Here is a 16214-nt window from a genome sequence, read left to right on the forward strand (position 1 = left end):
TTTCACATTGCATGAGAGTCTTAGATCTGGTTCTAAAGAACATTGCCATTATGAAAAGCTTATTGCTGCACCTAAAAATTGGACCCAAACACCACGTGCATTAGTTTAACGTCTGGGATATTAAAAGCTTTGAAATTCAAAAATGTTTGATTTTTGTGCTGTATTTTTAACGAAATGTTGAATTCGAAACTACAGAAAATAAAGAAAGGTGACCCTGTGACCCTAATTTTTCGTGTGTATGTGCAAAATTTTGGCGTCGGAAGGAATGGCAAAGTTCGTTACAAAAAGATTTAAGCGCTATCAAGCGTTACGAAAAAAAATATCATCTGGTTTGGTTCCTTGAGGTAACCAAGCGGTTAACTGTGACGCCCAGCTCCACAAAGACAAACAAGTTTAAATACACGCGCCCATTCAAATCGCAGTGGTACCAGAAGCCAAATATAACACACAGGCAGACTAAGCAAACTACAGATCGAAAAACAATCGAATTAGCCCGACAACAGTGTGACCTTAGGGCAAAGGCGAACAGGTAGACTAACAGTTGCAGTAACCACTAACCAAATAGTATAGTAGACTCTCAGCTTAATACAAGCGAAACGTCACCGCTCAATGTGCGTCTCGGAGTCCCAGGCCTCAGCCAAAGTCCCAGCTACAAGTATTAGTGCGTATAGAACACGCAGCTAGAAGCCCCAGTTACATTTGTATAAGTGCGTGTAGCCAATGATTTTTTAGCGCTCCAAACCGGGTTTGTCTTGATTCACACGGACACTGCAAGTAATGTATGTAATGTAATGTAATAATGATCCAATCACCCAATTTGGTGATCTAATAAATAAGGCCATTCCCTAAGGAATGGCGTTAATAGTTTTCTTTTATCTTCAAAATTGTAGGTTTGGGAGGGTTTCGCCCTTTTGCGGGGGCGCAAGGGGGCGGGGCTAATTTTTTAAATACACATGTAACAGTGGAGCATACAGAAGTCTGGATGCAAAACTTGGTTGTCCTATCTCTTATGGTCACTGAGTACTAGGCGCGCATAAGGACGGACAGACAGACTCTATCGAATCGGCTATTGATGCTGATAAAGAATATATATACTTTAGGGGGTCGGAAACGTTTCCTTCTGTGCGTTCAACCGTTATTCGCACAAATACAATATACCCTATTTACTCTTAGAGTACCGGGTATAAAAATACCGGACTTTAAAATTTCTTCGCAAAGGGTTTGCCGTAAAAAAAATATAATTCATTCAAACATTTTAAATCCAGAAGCCTATCAGAAAAAGGTTTGGTTCCTTGAAGAAAAAAAAGTTTGATATTGTCGAGTAGTGTTATCAATATCCAAATTAATTCAATAAACACATTTTTTACAGAGTTTACAAAAGCCATAATGGCGTTAGAGGTGTTTCTTTATTATAATTAAATTACTTTCGTTCATGTTCCTTTCTTTTAATTTAATCAGGCTACAAATAAAATAAATGAGCTGCGAAAAGTATACTCTTACTGGTTTGTTGTATTAAATCTACAATATGTAATTAACTTAATTTGTTTTCTACTTTAATAAAGGTAGTTGTTTATGTATGTGTGTATGTATGTATGTATGTATGTATGAAGATAGAAAGCCAAATATCAATACCGAATAATCTTACAAAATCAAAAGCTTTGTTTTATACAAATGTATACATTACTTAGATGTTGTGCTTCCGTATGGTATGTGTTGAAATGAATTTAATTCAGCCTCATTAATAGTTCTTAACATCGTTCTTAGCATTGGGGAGTTTATATAGCTATATACATAACCTAAAAATGTATATGCCGAAAATACACCAGATGAGCGACGCCGTACAAATGCATAAAGCATCCATTGATGGAAGGAATCTATTCTTTTTATTGAACATTTGGCATGGCAAATTTCAACGCTACGAACAAATATTCACCCCAGTGCAGAGGTATTCAAGTCAACAAATGTATGTAAATTGTGCACTGCACTTACTTTTATTTGATTTGTGTAGTTACGAAAATGCATTAGTTTCTGAAGTCTTTCTGTTTTGAAACAATACTTATTTTGTGTACAAATAGCAGTCAACTAGTATGGGATACGGAGTAGCATTAGAGATGATGCTTCTGTTAATGGACATGACATAAGGAAAAAAATGGCGTAAGCGAAATGTAAAAAAATCGTTGTATCTATTATATATATGTAGATATAGTCTTCCTGTTCTTCCTGTTTTAAAACAAAATTAATTTTGTGTAAAAATAGCAGTCAACTAGTACGGGATACTAGTAGCAATAGAGATGATGCTTCTGTTACTGGATATGACATAAGGTACAAAATGGCGTTAGCGAAATGTAAAACGAGAAGGGACGTGTGAGACGCTTCTTATGCGTCACAACTTTTATACCCGGTACTCAGAAGGACTTCTGTACCTTAGTAGTTTTCTAGGGCGGGGCTCATTTTTTAAATACACTTGTAACAGTGTGATCTTATAGAAGTCTGGATGCAAAATTGTGTGGCTTTTATAGTCGCTGAGATCCAGGCGCTCAACAAGACGGACTGACGGAAAGACAGACATGGGTATATCGACTGTGGGGTCGGAAACGTTTCCTTGTCTGCGTTTCATACATCCTTTGTGCACTTTGTGCACAAATACAATACACCCTATTTACCCTTCGAGTACCGGGTATAAAAATCGTTGTATCTATTTGATATATGTATATATATATATATATATACATATATATAAGACTATATATATTTTTTTTGAACTTTCGTACTGAGAAATTATGATTTTTGCTTATAATACGTATGGTTTTTTCTTGTTTTGTATTTAACACGTGTCCTTTGCCTGTATATGTATATGTATAAATGTATGCATTTGTGTGTCTTGTGTTAAATATTTATATGTACAGCTTAATGGTTTATGCTACTAAATAAAAAATATATCAATTATATAATTGTGTCCAGTTGTCGGGCTTGGTGCAAAATCTTTTTTTGATGTCCTACTAAAGTGATCCCCATGTCCGAAAGCTGTTGAGCTGTTAACCTAGAGATCTGTGGAAGGGTGGTTCAAAAAACGGTAATAACGGTAAGGTATTGTCACGAATCTTCAGAGCTTATAAACTACGAAACTATGTATATACTTGTAAGTGCATAGAGTCAGATACATATGCATATAGTACGACATAGTAGATCTATCTCACCTGTTGTGCATTCAGTAAATTAGCCTCTTTAAAATGTTGACAGTATCTTGACATTTTAATATTCTCCAACCATAAGTCTGTGCTTATGAACATGTTCTGTCCACGTTGTGTATCCAAAATATGAGAACCGTCTGTTTCCGGGGAATTGCGAGTTGTCAGCAATGACTGTGGTTGTCTCGCTAAGTTGTCAAGCGTCGAAACGATGCTGGCAAATGTGGGACGATGCGTTCGCTGCTTTTGCCAGCAATCCAACATCAACTGATAAAGAGCTTCTGGACAATCCATTGGCGCCGGTAGGCGATAGCCCTTTTCAATGCTCTTGATTACGTCCTACGTAAACCATAGGGAACTAGGTAAGTACGCTGCATGTTTGAACATCGATATGCGAGGGTGGCGTACCTGATTTGACCAATTCCAGTATGGACGTTCACCATAGGACATGACCTCCCATAAAACTACTCCGTAAGACCAAACATCCGATGCGGACGTGAACTTTCTAAATGCAATTGCTTCTGGGGCAGTCCAACGTACCGGTATTTTACCGCCCTAAAATATTTCCAGCGATAAATGACGGAAATTCGCATTCAAAATTATACACTTATTAGCTGGTGGTAGCTAGCATGCAAATGCACTATACTAGTGTACTATCTTAACTTACCCGTGTTGTGTACGCATCACTTGCATTTTCGATTTCTCGTGATAAACCAAAGTCCGCAATTTTGCAAATCAATTGGGCATTAACGAGAACATTCCTTGCCGCCAAGTCTCTGTGCACATAGTTCATGTCACTCAGGTAGGACATGCCACTTGCGATGCCACGGAGCATTACAATCAGCTGAAGCGTTTGGAATTTGCCGTCATTCACTCGCAGAAATGTGTCCAAGCTGCCATTTTCCATGTACTCCGTTATTATCATAACCGGATTGGAGCGTGTAACTACTCCTTGTAGATATATTACATTCGGATGATCGAACTGCCCCATTATTGAGGCTTCAGTCAAAAAATCACAACGTGCCTTTTCCGAAGATCCTATAAAACCAAAGATAATTACTTAGATTTAGAAATCCGTTTTGGGTGAGATCTTGTATCAGTCGTTCTTCCATCCTTCCATAACGGAACGTCTTTTATGTGTTTCATTTATTTAATACTTAAAACCCAAAATGGTTATCGCATCACATAGCGTTCACACAGGAACAATTTATTATTTCTAATATTATATGTAATGAAAATGCACAGTTGACTTTGATAAATATGCAACAGGCAGCGGGAGTTATTATATCTGTAGACCTTAGTAAACAATTGTAGCAACCAAACTGCACTCAGCGAACTTAAATAGCTGAATATTTATTTGGTCTAATTCCTTCCCAAATAAGAACAGCTCGTGCTTGACTCTTATGTATTAATGTACCTCACCTGGTTTCAATGTCTTTATTGCCACGTCAATATCCTGCACAAAGTTGGGAGGTATCTTCAAACGACCTCGGCATACATCACCGAATTCTCCACCTCCTGCATAAATGTAAAAAATGTAACAACTGAAACCAAAGCAAAACTGTCAAAAGTGACAACAAACTAACCAATAATTGCTTCTATAGTTATATAGTTGGCATCTATTTCACGTGCAAACTCCCGTATAGCCTGATTAGGATCCTCATATGTATGAGGATCGACGTAGCTCCGACTGTTTCCAAACAGGGGCGTTGTCACTGGAAAAACAAAGGGGAAGCAAATCGTTAAAAAAAGAGATCCCATGCGAATATACATATACACATATGTACATATATTAAAATAATATATAATCTATATTAATAAAACCCATAATACTCATAATGTAGCATGCGAGTTAAGCCAAGAACCATAGAATCAGAATTAGTACAACCCAAAGACATATGTATGTATGCAAAAAATATACCGTTTGAATGTAGAGTCTTGACAATTGGAGTAGTATCCATAGAATTAACTAAAAAAAAATAAAAATAATATTACATATTTATTGGTTTTTAATTTTTATATAGATTAAATGAAAATATTTGTTCTGCAAATAATTAAAAAACTATAGTAGCATTGTTCCGGTTTACAGCTAAGAGTCCATGTGGGAATGCAAAGTAAAGAAAGTTGAAAACATTGATATACGAAAACACACGACTGGTACACAGATCTGATGACCTTTTTACCGTGTAGGATAAATTTATACTATTTGAAAATATGAGAGTATTATTTGGCTTAGTTTAATTTAAGAGTCAAATCACTTACTATATGTCACAACCAGTCCTTCAAGGAGATATCAGTTTAGGGATTAGAGGAGGCGGATATTAATACATGTATGTTTAAGGTTTCATTTTACAAAATTCATGATTCTATGAATAAGAAGGTGCCCAATTTGGCTCAAAACTAACAATTTTTATGAGGCGCTGTAACGCGTCAGCATATTCATATTTATGTATGTATGTATGCATGCACATACACACACGTATGTGTGTGTGATACACACTAACACTAACACTAACTGATACACACACTAACTTACTGTGATACATTTTTTCTACGTCTGTCAACAGTCTGTCTGTATGTTGCATGCCAACACGCGCTTTTAAGCTCGTCACCCTTTCCTAAGCCAACCGAACGAGGCAATGAGCAAAAAATAAACAAAGCTGCGGAAAGGAGTGGAGGGGTAGGCACTGGACATAGCGTTACATACAGTTGTGTTCAATGAAATAGTAGTGCAGCGCCATACAATTTTCACCACGAGCCATAAGGAATTGTAGGGGATCAAGGAAGCTGACGAAAGTCAGCTGGAAAATGCGTCAGAAACTGACGGCTCCAGCTCAGAAACTGAGACTGAGGAGATCAAAAGGAAGTCTGCCCGTAAGCAGACTCCTGCCATACAACTAGATGGACGCAGTACTAGCTCTGCAGTGAGGGCAGCGTTTGACAACAACAGATTTGCGGCTTTGTGCAATGAGGAGGACTCCTCCGAAAATGATCAACCAGCTCAAATACCAGCTCAAAAGCCGAAGCAGGCACCTCAACCCAAAGCAAGAAAGTCCTCGCCAATCTTTATCCTTGATGTGACAAACATTAAAATGTTCACCAGTGCATTTGCCCAAGTTATCGGAGCGGGTAAGGAGTTCACGTACAGGGCAACCAGGGACAACAATATTAGGGTGATGACAAACTAGAAGGCAAGCTACACGGCGCTGAAGAAGTTCCTGGATGAATCAGGGAAAAGGTACCAGACCTTAAAGCCCAGAGATGAGAGGCCATATCGCGCCGTCATCAAGGGATTACACTCCTCTACAGAACTCGAAGATATTAAGGCAGCTCTACGCAGCCAAGGCCACCTCGCTAGGGATGTCCATAACCTGGTCAACAAGTCGAAGAAACAGCGGTACTGCATCTTCTTTGTAAACCTTGAGCCGGCCAGCAACAACAAAGAGGCCTTTAACATCAGAAGGATTTGCCACTCAGTTGTCACTATTGAGCCCCCTCTGAAATTTGATGATGTAGTGCAGTGCTACCGTTGCCAACGTTTTGGGCACACCCAACGATATTGCCGATTAGAGGAGCGATGTGTAAAATGCGGAGGTGACCATGCGTCCAACACATGTAAAGGCAATCACGCGGCTTCCTTCAAGGGACGTCCAGCCTATAAAAAGGCTAAAAACCTGGCAGCACCAAGGTCAACCAGGACTCAGTACCAGGCTAACAGGGTGCCAACGGGCAATCCATCGCCAAGTGTCAGACCCAACTTTAGCTATGCCGATGCCGCCAGAAGCTGCAACAATAGTGAACATAATCAGGTGCCCCAGTCGGTCCCAAAGCCTGATAATCAACTAGAAGCAGTAGTATTGCGTATGGAGTCAATGATGGAGAGGATGCTCGACAAAATCTTTAGCCAAACGTCAAACTGGTTAGCTACAGTCATGTCGAAGCTATGCAAATATACTTAAAAGTTACCATATGGAATTCGAACGGCCTCTGAAATAGCAGGCCATAGGTTAAGTACTACGGCAAGACCAATCCAATCAAGATATTGCTCATTTCCGAGGCGCACTTCTCGTCAAGGTGGCGGAGCGGCCATCCTGGTCAGAAGCAATTTACAGTACACAGAACTACCACCTATTCAGGAGGACTGGGTGCAAAGTGCATTCATCAGAGTCAACACCGCGCTAAGAGAGCTTACGATCGCTGCCGCCGATTGTCCACCAAGGCACAATGCGAGAGATGAGGAGTATGAAAAACTGATAAACCTACTACGGAGGTGATTTCAACGCGAAGAACTTCTGGTGGGGCTCCAGAGTCAACAACCCCAAGGGACGAGCGCTATCCAGTCTAATAACTTGAACTGCCACTCTACTGGTGCGCCAACTTCCTGGCCCACCGATGCGCTGAGAGTTCCAGACGTTCTGGACTTAGCAATTTCCCGTGGCGTGGACCCAGGAATAATACAAACTATGGCAGACGAGGACCTCTTCTCTGAAAACAGCGCGGTTAAACTGCTCATAAACGCCCCAGTAATGATGAGCTTAGCGCCCAAGAGGCTTATGTATAGAACTACTGATGCTGCTAAGTACCAAATCTGGCTGTTCAGAAACACAAACCAAAATCCAATCTGTTGAGGCTGTTGAGGATGTTGAGGCTTCTATTGACGCGATTACCAACAACATTCACCAAGCAGCAGCATATGCGACCCCGACAATTAGTCATCGGCACCGACCTATTATCCTTGATAGAAATATCCACGTATGGAGCCTCCAGATCGCCAAACTATTACACGCAAAACGCAGACTCAGGAGAGTCTGGTTCCTAACAAGGAACCCACGTGACTAGGTATCCTTGAACAGAGCCGCCAAGGCGTTAAATGAGTTGCTCATCAGTCAGAGGAGGGATTCCTTCGACAATTTCCTGGAGGAGCTTGAACCCAATAAACAACAACACAATTTGTGGCAAGTCACCAAAAACATAAAACGGCCACCAAAACGGGAAGTCCCAGTTAAAAACACGGACGACAGCTGGTGCAGGTCAGAGGCAGATAGGGCCAACACGTTTACACAACATCTAGAGAGCGTCTTCACTCCCCGTATTAGACGCACACCCGATGAAATCTCCGAGTCAGAGCAGGAACCAACTAGCACTCAGGAAGGCAGCAGACAAATACCCACAGTACAGGAAGAGGAGACGAATGAATGCATTTCCGCGCTTAGGAGCAATAAAGCGCCAGACGATGAATGCATCAATGCAATTGCACTGATGCTGCTACCCCGAGTCTGCATTGAAATTATCACTAATCTCTTTAACAGATGACTGCAGATTGAGCACTTTCCACGCAATGGAAACGAGCCCAGGTAGTAATGATACCAAAGCCTGGGAAACCTGACGCCAAACTTGCCTCATCGTCCGATCAGTCTTCTGGCGACGCTCTCCAAAATACTCGAAAGAGTATTCTTGCGTAGAGTGTTTCCAGTATTGGACGAGACTGGTTTGATCCCCGATCACCACTTCGGCTTCAGACGTGGTCATGGAACCCCGGAGCAATGCCACAGAATCATCCAACGTTTCCTGGACGCTTTTGAGTCTAAGAAATACTGCTGTGTTGTAATGCTTGATGTTAAACAGGCATTTGACCGAGTCTGGCACACCGGGTTACTCTTCAAAATCAGGAGGAATCTACCTATTACGCGTTGATTGCGTCATACTTGGCTGACAGGCAATTCTTGGTAAAATGCGGAAATGCGAGCTCAACACTGAAGAGTATAAGAGCTGGCGTCCCCCAAGGCAGTGTGCTCGGCGCACTGTTCTACAATCTTTACACTTCAGACCTGCCTGTGATTGAGAGCCCCGACCTACTCATCGCCACCTACGCTGATGACACAGCATTCGTAGCCACTGCTGATACACCGGGCGAGGTCTGGATTTATTCAACAACTGACAGAGGAGGTGGAACATCGCGGTCAGCAACGATAAGTCCACAGCCACCACATTCGCGTTAAGGCCGGGTAACTGTCCAGCTGTATACCTGGAATGGGTCATTATCGCGGCATGACACTAGACAGGAGGCTAACCTGAAAAGCTCACCTGCTTAAGAAAAGAAAGCAGGCGGATGACAAGCTGAAGAAACTCTATTGGCTAATTGGCCGCAAAAGCAAACTCAACCTGCGGTCGAATCTGCTTGTCTACAAGGCGATCAATAAACCAATATGGGCATACGGCATACAACTGTGGGGAACTGCCAAACCAAGTAACCGGCGGATCATACCAATTTTACAAAATAAAGCCCTTCGAATAGTCGGTAATGCACATATTTACCACGACAATACCACAATCCACAGCGTCCTCAACATACCGTAACGGAAGTGATCACTGAGAGTAGCACCAGGTACCTCACACGCCTGCACTAGCATGATAACAACCTAGCTATTGGCCTGCTGGAACATCACAACCACAAGAAGACTTATAAGAGATCACCCGCTGGACCTCCCCTGGAACTAAGCAGCTAGACATCAAAACGAGAAGGGACGTGTGAGCCGCTTCTTACGCGTCACAACTTTTATACCCGGAACTCAGTACTGCATCTGCACGTTAGCGGTGTTTTGTCAAATTTTATATTTTTGCTTAATCTGTCATCTACAACACTTCTCACACCAACACTCTCCTGTAGCTCGCCCCCCCTTCCCTAGACCCACACACACACTGCAGACTCGCGGCAGAGGCCGCACACTGCGCGAAACAGAGTGTGAATGAGAGAATGTGATAAAATAATAAAAGTTGCGGGACGGGGTTTAGCCACTGCAAATAAATTTTTTCATTGTGTCTATAATAATGATCCAATTGGATCCCAATTGGTGATCTTATAAATATGGTCATTGCACACCACTACCATTTTATTGAACAGCAGTTTTCATGGGTATTGTTCTAAAATTATGTAAAACAAGAAGATGGATTAAAAATGTTCCAGGATTCTTTCTAGGTTCTAATGTGCATATTTCAGGCTTTCCAAAAAGGTTTCACTTGTTCAATTCGAAAGACTGGAAGGGTCTCACAAAAAGTGGTGAAAGTTGCGATGCGCGGCACTACTATTTCATTGAACACAACTGTACATCCGTTATTCCCCACAAATACAATATACCCTATTTACTCTTCGAGTACCGGTTATAAATATGTAAACTTTGGTTTTCGATGCCTTTGGCTTCACTAAATAATATATCTGACATTTTCCAACCTTCGTTTGCACTATTCTAGAACGAAATCATAAAAATTATTAAGCTTATTATTTGCTCTAATAATAACGAGTTTAACAAGTTTTCAGAAACGCTTTTTCTTGGTCAGCTAAAATATAAATTTATCAGTTTTTTTTTTCTTATTTTGTCCTTTTTTCTTTATTTAAGCGGATTATTCATATAAGGGGATTTATCTTTGGCGAGCCGAAGTAGTTTTACCCCTGGATTTAGAACAGTTAGGTGTTTAGTCTATGGCTCTTTGTCGGTATAAACGTATATGAAAACGAATGCTTTGAATTGTCTTCACAAGCAATAGCTAGGCTTTACCCCCGATTGTTTCTGGGCCAACTATGTGAGCCATTTGTGTAAAATTTAGTTGAGTGAACTTTAGTTAAGCTTTCAAACTGAGAGAATGGTTTGGATGGATAGAAAAAAATTTACATGCATGTCTCGTATATGCTTAGTTAATGCATGGAAGAGAGTTGGAAGTTGGAAGTGCAGAGTCCTTAAAATTACTTTTTTGACTTAGTTTCACCCTTTGATTGAAGCATACGAGTCTAAGTTTGCATCAGACGGACATTTCTTTATTGACTCAGCAAATGATCATGATAAAGAATATATTTAATTACAAATATGTATTTGTATGTACTAAAAATATGTATTTGTATGTACTATTTATAGATCAAACTTACCTTCATTACTGGCATAGTCCATTGGTAAAGGCAAATGATTTGTAGACTTCTTATCGAGTTCATCTTGATGCTTAGATCGCATAAAGTAGACGGTGGCAACAATAAAAATAACCAGAAAAAGCACGCCCGTCACAATCGCACCAGCTATGAATCGTATTTGGACAGAATCGTCATATACTGTGATTTTTATGCATAGAGGCAGTTGTTAGATTATAAACGGTGGTAATGGAATCGTATTTGTGAACCTACCAGAGCTTACAGACTGAAGCGTTTGGGCATATATCATATTACTATAAGAGCCGAAGCCATTAATAGTTTTACAGCGAACTTGAAAGCCATATTCTGTACTCTCCAGCAGTCCTTCGATGTGTGCTTTCGTGTCCTTTGTATTCAAGGCTGATTTATTTATGGAATCCAATTCGATCTTAGGAAACCATCGCACTTCATAAAACTCCAAAGGAGCATCGTTCTGCAAGGGCTTGTCCCATTCCAGATCGGCATCTTTGCTGGTTATGGCCAAAATTCGTAAATTGAACACGGTTGAAAGAAGAGCAGATTCAGTTGTAAAAATTATTTCCGCATGCTCTGTCTTTATTTCATTCAAATCAAGCAGATTGCTTGCAGTAGACGCGTTAGCAAAGGCAATTTCACTGTTTGCTGTCGTTTCGTTTGAATGAAAAATCGAGTCAACGAGATAAGATATGCCGTTAGTAGAGTGAATCTGTACCGTATATGTCGTTACGGGATCGAGATTAGTCAGCGTAATTTTTGTTTCGTTAAATGTATCTGTGGACGGGTTAAACATTACATTTGGGCTGCACATGCTGCAGCGTATCTTGTACACAACATCGCTATGATAGCTGTGAAGCTGGCCCGGGCCTTCAACTAGCTGCGATTCATTCCTAGTTGGTGCACTCCATGATAGTATTGCACTTGTTTGGTCCACAAACAACAAGGTGAGGTTTGTTGGTGCAGCTGGTGGACTATAGCATGGAATGTGTCGACCGTCCCGCGGATGTCTATAGTATCCTGGCAAGCACATGCAAAACGCTGAGCCTGTTTTTGAAGAATTAGAGTGAAGTGGGCACGGCATACATTTCCGAACCTCAGGCGATTTAAATGTGCCAACGGGACATTCTAAAATAAATGCAAGTACACAGATGTTATAAATACATACACTGAATGCATACTAATACAACATACATACAACACCTACAACAGAATAGTTTTAACCATTTTCAAAAACGATCTGAACCGATCTTAACGCGGAGATCTGATAGATATTGCCATTCTCTACGAAACTGCTTGTTTAGCTTGTTTTCTATTATCTTCAAAATTGTGGATGTGGGAGATTTTCGACCTTTGTGGCGGCGGAAAGGAGCGGTACGAAATTTTGAAATTCACTTGTAACTGCATACAGAAGTCTGCATGCCAAACTTGGTTGCTATAGCTCCTATGGTCTCTGAGTACTAGGCGCTCATCAGGACGGACGTACAGACAGACACTATTGCCTACACTACAACTCGGCTATTGTTGCTGATCAAGAATATATGTATATACTTTATAGGGAAACGTGTTCTTCTTTGCGTTACACACAAGGCTCCGATCACAAATAAAATATGCCCTATTATTCTAATCCATTCAAGAACCATTTAACGAAATAAGTTCAAAAATTTCTGTAGCCCTACTATTATTTTGACTGAAAAAAGCCAAATAATAATGAAAAGACACGAAAAGGGAAAAACTACCATAACCTTATAATCCTTCATAGGAATTCATGATAGTTGTTCGAGTAAAGACAACAACTTTTTTGTTCAAGGAATAGCAGAAAACATTTTTACATTATATTACTATTATTTTGACCAAAACTGTAAGCACATATGTACATACAAACGCGAACGGCAGTACTAGAGATCCGAGATACGAATATATATAATGAATACTGACCTGTACATGTTTTTTTGACATCGTTTGGTTCGTAGCCGACCTTGCAACGGCACCCGCCGGTAAGAATCGTCCATTTTCCATCCCCCTTGCAAAGATATGTGGGTGGTTCATAGGGCTCAGCATTTTCTACGCACGTTCCATTCTGTTTTTCAATAATAGTGATCTCCTTTCCCGTAGGCGTTTCGTTGAAATGTGCAAAGTTTTCAGTGACAGCCGGACACGTAATGTAATAGACCTTTACTGCGAGGACGCTTATGCACGCGCCCTGATCTCTAAAGGCAAAATATACTCCCTTTTTGTTCACAGCTATGCTCTTCACTTCTGTGTTGATATCCACATCGGAGTTCTGATTGAATCGACCTTCTCCAGCAGCAATCCGAGCTATAAGTCTGTAGCTATCAGTTTGCCAAGGCGGGGGCTCGCGAGTTGCAGCGTCAAACTCGTAGAAGAGTAAACTAAATGTTTCTTTGCAAGACAAAGCATTTCCTGAAAAATGTATGAGGACGTATGGTCCAGGCCGATGGAAATATGCTAGGCTTGTGGCTTACCTGGGAATAGGGAACAGTCCCGTATTGTAAATTGAATTTCAATATAAAGTCTGTTGGCCGGTCCTCGATCAATAAACGGCGACCACAGCCAGTTGTTAACATTGTGATATGCAACATCACAAACAACATAGCTCCTCCAGTTAATGCCTTTAACAAAGTCTGTAAATGATTCTTCTACCCACTTAGTGGTTGTAGAAGTATAAAAATTAATAATCATATGATAGCATTGGCGCACATACTTATGTACATTCCTGTATTTTATAATATTAATAGTTTCTTTAATATACATAAGTCATTATCTGTAGTTGTTATAACAAAAAATAATACGCACGCCGGGAGTTTGAGCCTGCGGACCATACGGATATCGTGTCCATTCCAGAGTAGCTTCTCTGGTGGTGTCCAAGAGAACAACTATAATTTTTAGTTAGTCAAGAGTTTATATTCAAATTGGAGAAGCATGTAAATCATACCTTGATCGGCGTGGGTCAATCTTATATTGTATTGAATTGCAATCAGCCAACTTATGCATAATAACGATATCCTTGCAATATAGCGAGATATATTGTGCACTGGTTTAGATGATGGCATTGAAATCGGATGAATTAGTGTAGACGGCACCAAAGCATCACTTATTTTGTGAAATTTAATTTGTAAGGAAGCCAATTTACCCATGGAAGAAATGGTGTTTCGCCTGACTATGCAACCGCTTTTACAATCTCGTCTATGGACTCCATAGCACGTTGATGGCATTTTGAATCTTCGAGGATTTTGTCAGTTGTTTTATTTCGATTTCTTTCATATACAAAAATATTAGGTCGCTTGCATGGTGCGGACAGCATCACAAGTCATTCAAGTTCCATGGCATGCTATTTGGACGAGAGTACAAACTTATAAAATACAAGAATTTGAGGGTAGTTAAATACAAGTGAATTGTATTTAAAGAACAGCATAAGTTCTGCACTTTATATTTCCTCTTTAGGACACACTACCATGCGCATTTTACGTTTGTGTTCGCGTGTGTATATCCACATGCATTGATACCGATACCTGCATTTTCTGATGCAGCTGCATACATACAAACACAATTGTATGTATGCTGTAGCATTGGTGGTACAGGACGCTAGCTGATTTCCTGTATTTTTCTTGTTTTGATCCGGGTTTGCTTAAAATAAGCGTACTACTTGAATCGTTTCCCATTAGTTGAGTAGTTTAACGCAGAATCGATTTATTATTACATTTCAGGAGTTCGTTTAGCGAATATGCACTTCTACATACATTTATTCGTATACACAATACACACACATTTTCAGTCGTCCGCGTTCAAATTTAAGCATTGGCCCACGTACTTTTAAATACTTTTAACAATAAAAAATAAGTAAAAACTTGTGTTTAATACGGCGACGAGATATTACACATGTATTAGATTATTTATTCGTTTCACAATTTTTAATTCGTATTCCTTGTATTTTAAGAGAACTGCAGTGTGACCCTCTGAAATATACCAAAATATATATTTTGAGATTTTCGATATATAACGTAAGTATACCAAGAAAAAAATAATATATATAAGTAATTGAACCCTAAAGTTAAGCATCGAAAAATAATGATATTTTTATTAAAATATCGAGTTCGCGGCTATGTGTTAATCCTTTTCTACAAAGCTACTTACTAACCATTTAGTATACTGTATGGTTAGTGGTTAAGCTTAGTAACAAACAAATTGATCCAAGCAGGAGACTACTTATGGTGGGATTAGTGGTTCATATATTAGCGGAGGAGGACAATCAACGAAGAAAGCGCCATGTAGCCTTGGCTACATGAAGTTGCTAGCATTCGAAGAAATAAAACAAATTATAAATGCAAATATATTCTATAAATTCTCATTCATCCATGATAATTGTTCCCTCTTCAGCCTTTTGGATGGCTTGTTGAACGGCGGTCATTTTTCTTTCCACTTCGACTGCTTTGTTGCTTCCATTTGTACGGTATTTACGTTCTATTTTCTAAGTAATCCCAGTACTAAGAGGCGCTACATTTTTGATAGACCAATTCAGGGAAGACATTCCTATGGAAACGATAAGAAATCATCCCTGTTCTTTGTTCGACAGAAAATTTCGCAGCCGGCTTTTCGCAGTGGCAAAAGAGTGATAAAAAACATAAATAAAAAAAGATATTTGTAATCTTATTAATGCAGTCAAGCGAAAACTGATTATATGGATTCATAATTATAATGATTTATTAATCTTATACTCGGACTCATTTTTTCAATATATAAGGAGATAAAACACATGTTTACTGCATTTCTGACTTTTATTGACGGATTCATCTAATAATGCGGTACCATCTCTGTGTATTGCTGTCCTCCAAGCTCCATATCCACTCCTGCCTGAATTCATACAAAATGTAACGGATTTTATTCGCATTTGCAGTGCGAACTTTGGTCATACTGGCCACAGAGCGAAATATACAGGACTGACGCAAATATATTTGTATTTTCGAGACTATTAAACTACCATTGAATACCATAAAATAACATCGGATGATTTTCTAGGACGTATTGGCAAGTTTTCTTTTTAATAAAAGTACTTGCCCGGCATACAGAAAACAGAAAAC

The 16214-nt window shown here is 39.7% G+C and overlaps 1 protein-coding gene across 7 annotated transcripts; it reads right to left on the minus strand.

The window, feature by feature from the left end:
• Positions 1 to 2799: 2799 nt before the first annotated feature.
• LOC117590607 (ephrin type-B receptor 1-B) lies at positions 2800 to 15082 on the minus strand. Of its 7 annotated transcripts, none has more exons than XM_034283395.1 (14): positions 14649 to 15076; positions 14072 to 14467; positions 13933 to 14012; positions 13602 to 13782; positions 13054 to 13539; positions 11356 to 12243; positions 11107 to 11283; positions 5451 to 5468; positions 4775 to 4903; positions 4611 to 4706; positions 3856 to 4226; positions 3597 to 3743; positions 3198 to 3527; positions 2800 to 3048 (listed from the first exon to the last, which is right to left on the minus strand). In XM_034283395.1, the coding sequence occupies exons 2-14, from the start codon at positions 14349 to 14351 to the stop codon at positions 2944 to 2946; spliced, it is 3288 nt and encodes a 1095-aa protein (XP_034139286.1). In that variant the 5' UTR covers positions 14352 to 14467; positions 14649 to 15076; the 3' UTR covers positions 2800 to 2943. The 7 variants fall into 7 exon arrangements, with proteins under 7 accessions (XP_034139286.1, XP_034139287.1, XP_034139285.1 ...); XM_034283394.1 differs by lacking the exon at positions 5451 to 5468 and adding an exon at positions 5110 to 5157 and having other exon boundaries at positions 2801 to 3048; positions 14904 to 15076; XM_034283393.1 differs by lacking the exon at positions 5451 to 5468 and adding an exon at positions 5110 to 5157 and having other exon boundaries at positions 2801 to 3048; positions 14877 to 15076.
• Positions 15083 to 16214: the final 1132 nt, after the last annotated feature.

Source organism: Drosophila guanche, unplaced genomic scaffold (assembly GCF_900245975.1).
Source record: "Drosophila guanche unplaced genomic scaffold, DGUA_6, whole genome shotgun sequence".
NCBI lineage: Eukaryota > Metazoa > Arthropoda > Insecta > Diptera > Drosophilidae > Drosophila > Drosophila guanche.